Here is a 15468-nt window from a genome sequence, read left to right on the forward strand (position 1 = left end):
GCATAAGAGGCATTGTTCTTCATACACAAAATAGATTAGTGCATGTTTCCGTGTCAACAGTTGCAGAGCAATTACTTGTTCCCAGAGAAAGTGAGGGTTTAGGAAGGAAATTAGCACAATTTATGGCTCCATGTCACAATGTCATTGTCAGAGGATTCTCCAGGGGATGCCATACAGTGTATTGTACTGTACTCTGTGTATAAATGTCAACAAGAACATCAATAACTCAGGCACAATGAATGATAGGATATAGGATGCACTGCAGTACATTTATTGCTTCTGCATAATGACAGTGCAGGTAGTACTGCTGTACAAGGCCAGCAAAAAGACAGGATGTAATGTATTAAAGCTTTATATCCAGCAAAGTACAGGTTCTTATCAGCAACTACATTGTGTTCATCAGAAGTGTATACTGGGTACTTGGTGATATAGCACTGTGTATAGTAGTATGTTGGAGAAGCATCTATTATAGCATATGCACATTCACCTTCCATACATAACACACATAGCATATGCTAATTTACTTTACACATATTATACACACATGCACACATATACATGTAAATGTCTGTTTATGTTTGATTATGTATGCAAAGCTGTAAATCACCATGAGGCAGGATATTTCAATAGTTTACATATGCAGGACATAAGTGTTATGCTGGAATGAGAACAGCATTTCATAAACATTTTCAAATCTGGTAGAATCATTAATCATTTCTGATTAGTTGTTCTCATCTACATTAGATTTCTTTGATGAAAAAATGAGACAGTCATATTGCGTTTCCTCTCTACCACCCTCCTTCCTCATTTTCTCTTCCTATTTCTCCACCTGTTCATTGCCCTTTTGAAGACTTAATAGAATTTCAAGCCTATCATCCATTCCACTAAATCTTCCTCTGCTTTATGCACCTCTCCATAAACTGATCATGATACCAGATTAATGGTTTCCTTTGACCATTACTTAGTTTCTCAGAAGAAAGTTTCTATTCACTTTTTTGTACTAACTTCAAATTTGTGTTTACTGGTGCACTAAATACCTGGGAAAACTCATATAGCATTACAAGACAAATCTCTTTACAGGTAATATGCATGCATAACTTATATCAGCAGATTTAATGCTGTTGTACTCACAGAGTTGTTGATATACAGATTAAAAAGTAAAACATATATCCTTTAATGGCACCTTGAGTTTTCATTCAAGCAATCCCTTATGACACTAACTATCTAGTTAGGAAGCTTCACTGATATTAAATTATTTACTGTAATTCTATGTATCATGCAGTCAAAACAGATCATGAAGTGTTGAACTGTGTTTCATAATAGGAGAACCTCAACACTTGCTGCTTAATTATTAATGAAAAAGTGATAAGAAATGTTAGAGTTCTGTTTCATAAAACTATGTTTCTGTATTTGTTTTTTTTTTTTCTCATTTTGCTTTATTTTCTCCTATCTTATCCAGCATCTAATTAAGAGATCAACAACATACACATAGCTTAAAAGAAATATATATATATATATATATATATATATATATATATATATATATATATATATATATAGAGAGAGAGAGAGGGAGATGGAGAGATATGTGTGTGTATGTGTGTATAATTCTTAGTTTTCAGCCTTTATCTCTTTTAGAAGTTCAAGAGATGAAAAACATTTTCAAGTTTGCATCTTTAGGATTCTGGTTAAAATGTAGAGAAGAGATGCAGCCAGTTTCTTTTTCAGCTCTTTAAATTCTTTGTTGACTGTTCTGTCCATTCCATCCACATAAGTGTTCATAGGTAGGTACTAGGCTATTGGCCCTAGGACCTATATAAGCCTAGCGAAATGGTACCCTGGCTTTTGCCACCCAAGAAAATTATTTTCCTGTGCCCCAGTCAAGCAGAGCCACAGAAATGATCCCCATGGTGAATTTCCTATCTCCCATCCAGTCATCAAGATTTTTCTTGAGGAGTGCTAATGAGAAGCTTTGTTTGATATAGAAAGGTAGCTTGTTCCAGAGTATGGAAAGTTAACTACACTCAGCAGTGTTCCCATCAAGATTACTGATGTCTTATTCAAGGGTACTACACCAGAGCTGAATTTATAGTTTCTTATCCATTTTCCCAGATTACATTTGAATAGAGTAAGGAAAGTATTTGCTGAATGTGGCAGGAAGAATACTCCAAAGAAGAGGCAGTCTCAGTATTTTACTCCAGCTATTAGACAGAATGTATATACCCAATATAAGAAAATCTTTCTGAACTTATGATTACTTACATTATTATCTTACTGTATTTTACTGGAAGAATAGATGGGAAAAAACAAAGTAATTCCTGTTTTAGGACCCCTGTCCCTTACAGATATGGTTAACATCAAAATGTTACCCAACTCTGGGTTAGTCTTACTAAGATTATAAGGCCTAAAAGCATCAAGGCTAGGCTTCTAAAGACCCTCATGGATAACTACCCTAGTAAATGCCTATAAACCTATGAACATCAATTCCAAACTCATTGCATAGAAAAAAAAAACAGAGTTTACAACAGCATTTTCACAAAACAAACTCATAATTATCTGAATGTGATTATTTGCAATTACTAAAACTGCATTTCCTTCAGATATTTTACTTATAATATTAGTACCGCCACTACATAATTGATATGCCTCAAAAAGTTATCTGGTTATTAAAATATCAAAGGCAAGCATGTACACTTTGGGCTTTTGGTTTGTTTTCCTATTTACCTGATATCCCTGAATGTATCATGGCATGTTGATCCTGGAACCATTGTGTATTTTATATAATGTAGATGACCTTAAGATGATTGATTACCTCACTCCAAATGATATCTCCTCCTTGATTTTCCCCAGGGAATATTTCTGCCATTTCCACGCAGTGTCACTGATCCCCATTATAATATTATAAGAAAGTTTCATATAACATTATATACCACTCACATATTCACTGCATTTGTTAGTATTGAAACAGTTAATGATAATTGTCTGCTCCATGACACAGATGAATAAAAATCTGACTGTGATCTAGAGCTCCAGGAATTAACTACTAAGTTGGATTTCTGGAGACACTGATGAAGGAAGGTAGAAATGTATATGTGACACTGGCTCACTATACCAAAAGAAGGAAGACAACATAGCTTACTTCATTGCTGACACCAACTGGAGAAAGGAGTGTGTTATATGGCGTATGGGCCAATAATGTGTGATTGGCTCTTTTAAGCCATTACCATGTAGCATCCACCTTAGAACATAAACACATTGGTGTTTCCAGTGCTGGAGGAAGTTCCTTGCAGAGGTTGACATGCCATGACTTTCTTATACCTTAGCAATAGGGAATGAACTGGCAAAGTCACAGTAGGGACTAGATGCTTTGCAGGTACAGGAAGAGAAGAAGTACATAAAAACTGTCATAAATATTGGTGTGAATCACTATACAAATTACAGTAAGTATTAGTTTTGTGATTATGATAAGGAACTGGATTGTAGGGTTGATCAAAAAAGAAGTTTAAGGCATCTCTCTTATAATACATATTATGTTATGATCAAGCTTCTTATTGTTTCCTTCATTATTTTTGTTAGATGTTTTGCTCTTAGTAGTTTGACATGTCTATGTCCATAACTATAAGACATTTTCCATGCATTCAGTTCAAAATCTCAAAAACTAAGTGCTTAGACTAACATGTCATATTCTCAATGCATATGCTGGTTACAAAGATCTATCAAAATACACAAGTCTGGTTCCTCAGATTTGTCAGTGCCAGTGGCACAACAGGTAGCACACTCATCTTTGGTGCAAAAGGATGTGGGTTCTATTCTCACACTCAGTTGATGGATTGCTGACACTGCAGTGTAGCATAAGGGTGGTACTGCATTTCTGCATGTGTTATCCTTCAGATGAAATATTAAACTGAGACCCCCATCTGCCTGAGTTGGTAGTAGCTCAGGTAGATGTAAAATATCCCATGGTACCTATCAAAAAGTATAAGGGTCCTTCACTTACATTCTTATAAGTGAACATTTACAACATTATATAATCATTTGAATAATGTCATTTTCCATTTTCTATCCACAGCCTGTTATTCTTATATACATTCTTATTAATTTAACCCTCACTCCTTTTTCCATAACAATAATGTGATTTTTCTCAGCATTATCAACAATGTCCATTTTCCATAAATCACAATTTAATTTATTCTCTCAATCCATAATACCCATACTCCATAAAACACTTTTTTATCCAAATTTAATTTGGATTCTTTACTTATGTTCTTATAATACCCATATTCAATTATAGCTATATTTATACCATTATTGTCCTTAAAATCTCTAAAAAAATTCTGTATATAATTTATCCCACATTTTTTACTCTCTTGCATTTTTAAAACACATGTGCTGTTGTTTTTTCTTCACCACAATGCAAACATACTATTTTATATTTCTTTTTAAATGGCACATTAGCTTTTACTGTAATTTTTTATTCCCAATCTCCATTAAAAAATCTTGAATTTCTATTTTTTTGCTACACCATTTCTTTCTTTCTTTTACTGCTTTAATCTTTTCTTCTTCTACATTTCCCCATGGATTAACACAATAATATTTTTTCAGTCTTTTTCTATATCATCTGTCTTTATTTTCCACATTTTTATCTTTTGTTGATATTTCTCCTTTTTCTTCATTATAGCCTTCTTTTTTCTTCTTATTGCTTCCCAAAAAGTCTTTATACTTATATTAAAATAATCTTGTAATTGAATTCTTATTTTTTTCTTTTATCCATTTCAAAACTTTATACACATTGAAAGATGCCACATAAATTACTGGATTTAACATACCTAGTCCTCCTCCAACTTTGTTTATGTATGATGCTTCCCTTTTAACTGGATTTAAGCCAGAACCCCATATAAATGAAAAAAATATATTTCTAACAATTGTTTCTTATATATTTTTGGAATTATAACCACACTTGATAAGTACACTACATTACTTATTAATGCTGAATTAATTAAATTTGTTTTCTTCTTATAGGCTAATCTATATGTTTTCCATAGAACACAAATCTCTTTCAATTCCTTTAATGCTGTTTCCCATTGTGTTCTATTCCATTCTTTTTCAATGTTTATTACTAATAAAGAGAGTTATTTTACTGAAAATTGTGTACTTGCTACTTTTACTGTATCTCCCATTCCTTTACTGTTATTTTTATTTAAAGACATACATATTTTTTTCAAACAATCGACCAAATAAAATATATCGTCTTTCATTCAGTCCCTTTTTTCACTTGTTATAATAATATCATGTGCATGTCATTAAGACAACCTTGCATTATACTTTTACTCTTCTCAATTTCCTTTACTTAACCATCCATTCATTAAAATTATTATCATACACACTTGCTTAATTTTGTTGCTAATATTGTACATCTTCATTAATTTCCACAGTGTTAAATATTGTATTGAAGCAAAAGTTTTATTACTGTCACCTACTATAAGTTCTAGATCCTCTTTTCTGTTTAACATTTTGTCAACAATTTCTTTCATTATCATTGATAATTGTTTTGTGTTTTCTCTGATAATTCTTGGCACCCTTTTTCTTTCATATCATATTTACTTTCTACCCTTATATATTCCAATATGTTCTCAAATCTTTTCAGTATTATTTTCATAAATATATTATAGGCTGTGTTATTTAACACTATTGGTCTTGATTCTTTATTTCTTCTTTTTCTCTCTTGTTCTGCATGGATTTTAGTATTCCACTACATAGTTCCTTATGATTTAAACCTTCATTTAACTGTTATAAACACATAACAAATACTTTTTTCAAATCTACATCCATCTGGAACTGCTGCCAAATCTAAAACTTTTAATTCATATAAAGTAGTCATTTTTTCAACTTTCTAAGTAACTTGTTCTGATTTTTCTTTTTTTACTTCCTGTGATTTTGTGCATTCTCTCTTTTTATTTCTTAACATTTTTCCACATAACTTACCACAATTTCCATAATCTGATGTTGACTTTTGTTTTTACATTTCCCTTTTTATCTTCCATGTCTCTCATTACATTACTCTTTTCCTTCACTATTTTGCTTAAATATGCTGATACCTCTTCCTTTTTATCTTCTATAAAATATCTTTATCTGTATAATAATCCCTTGTTTTTTTCCTAATTTCTTTTATAAACTTCTTTCTTTTGCATTATCATAATATTCTTTATCATTGTTTTCTAACTTATTATTGCATCTTTAAATATTTGACATGTCCCTATTTTTCTTCCTTCCTTTCTTACTATAATTTACTAGTGCTGATACTACTCTCACAAGAAGTCGCACGGTTGAATTGTATTGTAATTTTTAAAAAGAGCTTCCTATCTAAATTGAAGAAGTACGCAGTAGTGCTATCAATAATGGCTGATTTACTAGTGCTGATACTACTCATACAAGAAGCTGCACACTTGAATTGTATTGCATTTCTTGATGTGCCTCCTCATAATTTTTCTTCCTTCTTTGCATTTTCAGCTCGCTAGCTACTTGTACATTCTTTTCATATCCACTGAAATTTAGCCAATGTTAACAATGTATTAATGTAGTGCTTGTTTTCATAGATGTTCATAAACTGTTTTGCCTTGCTTCATTGGTGTGTGTGTTCTCAATGTATAAAATGACAAGGCTGGAGAATTCTATGTTACTGATACCTGTTGCACTCAACTGACTGTACCTACTGTCTCCCTTTCAGTACCCCCGACCTCCTGACCTACACTGCTTCATTTCAGCCACCCAACATAGGACATACCAGATTACATTTCTCTCAGTTCAACACATCCCTCTATCTCCTCACATTCCCACCATGCTCAGAACTCTCAATCCACCCCCACACAACTACCCTCTTGTCTCTTTCTCTCTCTTATCTATCTACCCACTGCGCTGCAATCATTTTTGCTAACATTTTCTTCTTCTCCTTCCATTCCAGCTCTCTAGAATCCAACTCACAAGCACAATCAACCAGGAACAACACCCTAAAGCCCTCTCTCTCCAGCCTGGACAAAGAAAGAATCTATTGAATAATCAAATCTCTGGTATATTATTTAGTACACATGTAAGCTAGTGTTTCCCTCCATCTGCTCCTTACCTGTATAAATTGTATTTAAATTTTCCATAAGCTAAAGCATTTCCCGATAGCATGCACACTCACTGAGACCCTCTACCTCTAAACTGTACCTCCTGTACTTTACCACTAGTTGGCACTAAACATGCACTCCTCCCAATAACTGCAGTCACCCTTCCCAACCCATGTGTACCCTACTAAATCCCTGCCCCTGCTGCTCCAACTGAACACAATATTCACCTCTTCACATACAACTGCAGTAACCTAGCTACATTTGCAAAGCTGCTACAGACCACGTAATCACTCTACTTTTATCCTATATTCTTAAGCTTTGTGGTATCAACCCTATCTCCTACTTTTAGACTTCACTAATTCTAGTTAATGTAAGCAATAACAATTACTCCCACAGGAATGTTCCATCTTTCTGTTTGACCATCCACCTTACCCAGTCAAAATCAATATTCACTGACAGACTCTCATTCACCTATGCTAGGGCTCTATCCCACTCCGTCTGTCCTGCGGGCCACTCTGCTCCCTTACCCTGCCCCTAATTTTCGCCCACCCCCACTACTTGCACATTTATCTCAACCACCACCACTCCCATTACCGCAAACCACCTATCACCCGTAACCACTCCCCCCTAACACATTATTTCTCATCAAGCGCTCCACCCAACACTACCCGAGGACCACTCCCATCATGCCCTACTTGTAAAAACCACTGTTACCTTTCTTAACTATCTTACTTACCTCACACAACTGCCTCATCCCTACTACACACTCCCTACACACTCCACATCTACCATACAACCTGCCTGAGCACCACCTTTCCCCTCCATAGCACCTAATTTTTACCCTCTCAACCCAACCTTACTATTCAGACATAGGATACTATCTATCCTTCATTCACACTATACACCCCAAAACCCAAACTCCACCAAATCTCTTCCATTCTTTCAGTCTTACTCATACTCCACAATCGCATTAAACCACCTCACACTTACTCTCCTTCAGATAAACCTATCAATCTCCTGTAACATCCACCCCAAACCTGGGCCCACACCAACTCCTAACCCCAGCTCCCACCAAACACACACTCACTTGCACAAATCATTATGTCTGGCCACACTCAGTGCCCAAAGGCTGAGAAATAAAATCCCTAGTCTCCATGCATGGCTTCACCATAACCATCTAGACATGCTCAGAAATCTGGTTTAAACCCTCCATGAAAGACAGCAAAATTCTCCCACCTGGCTACCAAATAATATACAATGATAGACCAAACAAAAAAGGAGGAGGTGTTGCTGTAATCTTCTCATCCACCCATATCTTAACTCCTTACACCAATCCAATCCCTAGCTTTGGCCACGAAGAAATAACAATTGCTCTGCTAAAACTGAACAATCACAAATTCTTATGTATAGTTCCCTATATATACCCTCTGGTAATAACATCAAAATACTTGAACACATCCTCTCCTGGTTTTCTTCCAACATAAAAAATGAAACCTACATTATAGGTGACAGTAACATAAATTGAGCCTCACTAAATACACTAGCCCCATCTCAATCACTCAATCTCTTCAATTTCTCCCAATTTGTAAACTGGCCTACCAGGCCAAGCAAAGATGGGTCCTCTGGCACTATTATAGAATGGATCCTTACATCCCATCACAACCTTATCTCTAACTCAGGAACCCTTCCAGACCCACTCTGTGATCACCTTCCAGCCTTTGCTGACCGCCATCCCTTCTCTCAATGACACCATTACATACATACACTCAATATCTCCAACTTCAACCCTCAAGCTTTCTCCGTATGTCTAAGACTTACTTGTCCCCCGTAAGAACCCTGCCACTTGAAAATGCCACCATGTATTTCAATAACGTATTCGTAGAAACTCCCAACAACCATGCCTCAATACGAACCAAATGAATCAGAGCCAATGCCTCCCCCTGGCTATCCAAAGAAACCAAACTCTTTATGCTACAAAGAGATAAAACCTGGAAACTATATAAAAAAACAAATTAACAAACTATCTTCTCAAATTCAAACAGCTTCATAACTCTATAAAAAAAAGTCATAATCAGAGATCGTAAATTATACTATTTCAAACTTCAAACAAACCACTCTACCAACCCTAAAAAGTTCTTGGCCTCTATCTCCTCCCTCCTGCACCCTGGTAACAAAGAGAGCCCCTGCCCAAACCCACACCTTGCTGACCTGGAAATTGCCACTCAATTCAATTCCTTCTTTCTAGATTGCATAGCCAAACTATCCTTTTCTTTTACTCACCCCCAAAACATCAACTCCTTCACCCCCTCCACCTCCTCTCACTTTACTCACCCCTGCCCCCCTTTCAATCTTAAACCTATCCCCACAGGTACTATAAAAAAAACTACTACTTCAACTAAAACCTAGCCGGAATGCACCTGACAATCTCCCAGCAATCTTCCTAAAACTATCTGCTGACAATATAGCCCTTCCCATTTCCATACTTGTCAACAGATCCATCCAAGAATCATATGTTCCATCCATCTGACACCAAGCATATATCATCCCACTGCATAAAGGAGGCAAAAAGATTGACACCTCAAACTTTAGACCTATAGCTATCTTTTCCCCTCTTTCAAAACTCCTGGAGAAATGTGTACAAACCCAGCTCATATCATACCGTACCCAAAACAATCTTCTCACCCACACTCAACATGGCTTCCACCCCGGCCCTTTTATCCTTTCTCGAACCCATAAACCAAGCTTATGACTCTGGTAAACTGGTATCATCTCTGTTCCTAGCGCTATCCAAGGCTTTTGACACTATCTCCCACCCTCTACTATTAAGTGAGCTCGCATCTCTCAACCTCTCCTCTTCTGCCTTAGCCTGGTTCTCAAGGCATCTCTCCGAACATCAACAAGCCATTCAGTGGAAATCCTCAACCTCCACCTTTCAGCACACCTCAACTGGGGTCTCAAAGGTTCTGTTCTAGGTCCACTTCTTTTCAATATATTTATTAACAACCTTTACCTTGCCATCCCAGACTTATCAATAATCCAACATGCAGATGACTCAACTATCATCTGCACTGCTTACACCGCCTCTGACTTATTCCTAAAAACTCAGTTAGTCATCTCTAAAACAGAATCCTGGATGAAAAATAACCATCTTGCCCTAAATGCTAACAAAACAAAACTGATGACCTTTTCCCCATCTAGAAACTCCATAATAGACAAATATATTTCTCAATACTCAGTACCAATAACATCCCAATAGAAATTGTATCCAAAGCCAAACTCCTTGACATCATCATTGACGAGCATCTTAAATTTGACATACATATTCAATCCACATTAAAAGAAAACACCAGAAAATAGGACTTCTTTACAGGCACAACCGCTACCTCTCCTCCTCCACCAAAAAACCCTAGCATCTACCTACCTTATCCCCATCTTATGTATGGTGCCCCACTATCAATCTATCTCCAACTTGGTCTACAATCCAAGCTCGATCATGCTACTGTAAATAAGCAAATTTGCTACCAACTCAAAAAACTCCTCCCACCACTGCCACTCTCTCTGCACCCTTCAGTGGCTTGAACTTCCCAATTACCTGACCTTGCTCAAACTCACTAATGCTTATAAGCTCATCCATAAACCTGCTAACTGCCCCTCTCTCTGCACCACCCTAATCCCCTACATCCCTAACTGCTCACTCAGATCAGAAAACCAAAACCTCCTACAGATCCACAAATCATCATGACCCCCAGGCCACCTCCTACTGTCATACTCCATTTTTAAACTATGGAACTCTCTCCCTCCAATTCTTCAAAATACCCAAAACCCCACTAAATTCAAAATTCTCTTGTTCTCCTATCTTACTACTAAATGGATATGCACACCCCATTCCCCAACTTAATTTTCCCCTCTAACTACCAATCCTCTTCTCTCTCTCACTGCTGCTTCTACTTCTTCACCCTTATTGTGCAGTCCCCTAACTTGCTAAAAAAAAAAAAAAAAAGAAAAACTATACGCGATTTAATACTTGTATCATATGTTTTATCAAAAAATTGCCATGTTATTGTATTGTGTGCTGCTATTTTCTCTAGGAACTTATTTTGTGTTACCTCGCTATTATTTTTGTACACTGCATATTCTCACAATTGATTGTAAATTCTGTTTTGCTGTAACTGTACACTGGAGCTTTTCTTCCAGGGCCTCTACTGAAACCGGTCTCTTCGTGGCCCAGTGGACTTCCTCGGTTATCAAACTGAAATAAATAAATAAAATAAAATAAATAGATATTTTGTTCTTCCATTATAAACAATCTTTTATATTTCCTTTTAAAAATAATCCTCCATTCTAAGCAACCATCATAAAATGCCTTCACAGCAACATGATCCTTCCATACGTGTACAATTATCATTTTTCCTTTTTCATTCCATTGTTTTTCCTTTATTCTTGTTATACTCTTTCCTATTCTAATATAGTCTTTATTATCATTTGTTTATATCCACATTGCTAAGTGACCTGTAAATCCTATTACAGTAACTTGTCTTTCTGATATACTTGTTTCTTTGAATAATATAAAGTAAACAGTTTTAGATTTAGTGTAAGTATTCTAAATGTTCATAGTTTTCTATTCCATATTGCCATTTTCCCATATTTCATAACTTCTGTTATTTTTCCTCTTTTTGTATTACCCCTTAAATCACAGTTAAAATCTCCTGTTATATAATATTCATATTTACTACTATATAATCTAAATCTGTTGAAAGAAATTCTCCCTTTCTTTACATGTAACATAAAGGTATTCAGCTACATTTTATAGACCTTCCCCTGCCAACGTGAATCTACAGTTGTCAGTCTTCCCATTCTAACACAACAACTAGTGTGTTCGCTATTCTTCTGCATAATACTGCTATTCCTGAGCACTGCTTGTTTCACAGATTCCATGCTATCTTTCCAGCCCATATTTTTTTCTGTCAATAATCGTTCTTCATTTGTTAGAAATCTTATATCTTACAAAACAATTATATTTACACCACATTTATTGTACCATTATAAAATCCCTATCCTTCTTGTTATCTTTTCATACTGCTTACATTGACTGAAAGAATTCTTAAAATATTTCCATTTTTTAAATACACTTCTCACCCTTTTCCTTTCTTCTTTTATTTTATATCAATGCCTGTAAAATTCTTTTTTTTCTGTCTTTTACTTGTTTAACGATAACAGTTTTCCTCTTTCTACTTTCCAACTTATATTTTCTTCAGCACTAAGTTCAAAGTATTCTTCCTCCTCTTCATCTTTTCTTTTGCTAGTGTCCTTCTCTTTTTCTAAATTTCAAGTGTTTCTATTTCCAACTCATATCCGATGTCTTTTTTATCATTCCGCTCATTTTCAATATCAGCTTCATTTTCTTCCTTTTTACACTCGATCACTGTATGTCCAGTTTTTTTTCAGTTTATCACATTAAAACAATAATGTGCTGTATTCTACCCCTCAGGAACGTAATATATAACACAGTCACACTTATTTTCTCATTCTTGACATGTGCCTCACTCAAAAGAAATGTGACATATGCAGGATTGAATTAAAACTTGCAGTCTAATCATGTACTGACCTGAATGATTGTTTGTGTTGCTTTTTAACTTTAGTGAGTACTAAGTAATACATTATTGTAATTTCCGACAGCCTGTGGACTTTGAAGCCAAAAAATCGTACAGTATAAAGGTAGAGGCAGCCAATATACCAGAGTACATTGATTCTCGGTATACTGGAAGGGGAACATTCAAAGATACAGCAACGGTGAAGATTGCAGTCGATGATGCCGATGAGCCTCCGGTTTTTATCTTGCCAAGTTACATGCTTGAGGTAATGGAAAATGGAAAGAATGGCACCATTGTTGGAAGAGTACACGCCAAAGACCCCGATGCAGCAAACAGCCCCTTGACGTAAGTTATTCATTTTCCATGCACTTAATACAGTTATCTTATATTCAAAGTGCTTAAAGGCCTACATTCATTCTATGAAGTGAAAAAAATAATCATTTACGTCAATTTTAGCAGAGTACATCTGTAATATTATATTTATCTGTTATTAGAACCATCCGAAATATGTTGTCACTTTTTCACACAGCATCACTATCAAAACATACATTTTAATATTATTTTAAGATCATAGGAGGTTACTAAGCTAACAGCCCTAGAGCATTTATAAGCCTAGCCATTCATGCCAATTATCAATGCTGACAGACTAGAATAGCTTTGGTATATGCTTGTGTCTTAGCATATCTACAAACTGCCCCTGTCCATAAGGGCTACCGGTGCAAGCCAGGTGTTCATTTGTGATTTCCAATCTATTTGTCCAAACTGCATTAAAGTAGCTTAAGGGAAGAGCTCAGTTTCACATGAATCGGGAGTCTGTTCCAAAGAAGGGGTAATCTCTGAGACACATACCTGTCCCTCTGACATGTTTTGTTTCTGTCACAGATGAGGTTTAGATCCTTAGATTGGGCATTTCTAGTGCTGTTTGCTTTGTGAATGTGTAGCAGACCCACCAGAGCTGGATTGGAGAATGCCTTATAGGTTAGGCATAGATCATCCCTCAGTAGTCTGTAGGAGACAGAGTATAGGGACAGGACATTGAGGCAGTCAGAACAGGACATATTATTTGCACCCTATATTCTTCTCTGAGAAACCTCTATGGCCACTCCAGCTGTTGCAAGTGCCTGGTCAGGTACATTATGGTGGGAGCATTGCAATCAATTATTAGTCTAATAAGGACTGGGGATAGTGGGACTATGATCTCCTTAGATCTGGATGCCATGCCATTACATATAAGTTGTGCAATGTAGAAGGAGTTTTTAATTACCATGGACACACGATGATCAATGTTCAGGTTGCTGTCCACCTGAATTCCCAAGTCCATTACCACTGGGCCTAGTCTTAGGGGAGTATAATCAATTATGTAATTTGTAGAGTGGTGACCTTCCCAAGGGTAGGATTATGCATTTTTTGCATTACTTTTAGGCCATGGTTCTGGCACAATTTATTTGTCTGTGTTCAGACCTTCCTGGAGGATATCTACATCTATGGGAGATTCAATGATTGCACCCAGCTTGCAGTCATCTTCCAATTTGGTCTGTCAAAGGCCGTCTACATTTGCCTAGACTTCAGAGAAGTATATCCCAAACAGGAAAGGTTCCAGTACCAAGCCCTGTAGGACAGTACTACTAACAGGCCTCTTGGTGGAGGTGGATTTCCCCATCATAACCTCATGTGTCCTATCTGTGAGACATTTGGCAATCCATCAGCTGACATAGCGATTTATGCCTAAATTTGTGAGTTTGTCTATAATATTTTAGTGAGGTATTGTGTCAATTGCTTTTGCCAGGTCAAGATAAGCAGTATATACCTTTTTGCCCTCATCCATGGCTTGAGTGATCTTTCTGAAGAAGTCTGCCAAGTTTAGTAGGCTTGACTTGCCCTTGATGAAACGAAACTGGAATGGGTCCAGTGTTGGAAGATTTCCTATGGCTTTTGTTTATCAGGTCTCATGTCCACAATAATTGTTTTCAATGGCCTTGCATATAATACTAGTCAAACTTATGGGTCTGTTGATTATCCCTTTTTGAGGGATGACAGATGACCCTAAGAACAAAGCCTGTCTGGAGCCTGTGACTGAAAAGAGATTCTAGTAGGCCTGACTGGTCATGCTTCAAACATCCAGGGATGTTGTGAGGATCCATTGATGCAGTGTTTTTAGATCAGGAGAGTGCAGTGAGGACTTGTTTTAGTGATCATTGGTGGAGTAGTAGTAGAGGTTGTTTCCTGGGGGGGAAATGGGGGTGATATTGGAGCTAAGTTTATTGGCCAGCATATTTTCAACATCCCCCATTTCAGTATAAGAAGTTCAATTTACTACTAGTTCAGCCCACAGTTGGGTGTTCCCCTTAAGGTTGTGTACATAATTGAATAATGCCTTATGGTTATTCTTAGCCTGGGAGGCTATTTTTGCCTCCAGGTTGGATTTGGTTGACTTGATTAATCCCCTGAGCTGCTTACTGAGACTGATGAGGGAGTATTTTGTGTTTTGCACACAGCCTTTCATATTTTTAGAGAGAAGATTCTTTCTGTTGTTGTACAAGCTATTAATACTGTTAGGTTCACCAAGGCTTGTTTTTGGAGTTTGCCATACGTTTCTTCTGGTTTTGTACTGCTGTTTCTATGCAGTTATTTACACACTTGTACAGAGTTTCCTTAAACAGTTCCGCATAGGCCACTATATTTACTGTGTTAGGAGGAGCTTGGAATTTATTTATGCCTTCACTTAATAGCAGGTAGTTAGCCTTAGGAAAGTTTTTAAAAGATTCTAGGAT

The 15468-nt window shown here is 36.4% G+C and overlaps 1 protein-coding gene across 1 annotated transcript in view; it reads left to right on the top strand.

Moving 5' to 3' along the window:
- Positions 1–15468, top strand: part of CDH11 (cadherin 11) — a 485578-nt gene that overhangs the window by 356540 nt on the left and 113570 nt on the right. The window contains exon 7 of the mRNA XM_044081817.1: positions 12783–13042. Within this exon, the coding sequence (XP_043937752.1) occupies positions 12783–13042 (260 nt within the window). The remainder of the gene's footprint in view (positions 1–12782; positions 13043–15468) is intronic.

Source organism: Protopterus annectens, chromosome 8.part1, assembly GCF_019279795.1.
Source record: "Protopterus annectens isolate FY-2018-M chromosome 8.part1, PAN1.0, whole genome shotgun sequence".
Classification (NCBI taxonomy): Eukaryota; Metazoa; Chordata; order Ceratodontiformes; family Protopteridae; genus Protopterus; species Protopterus annectens.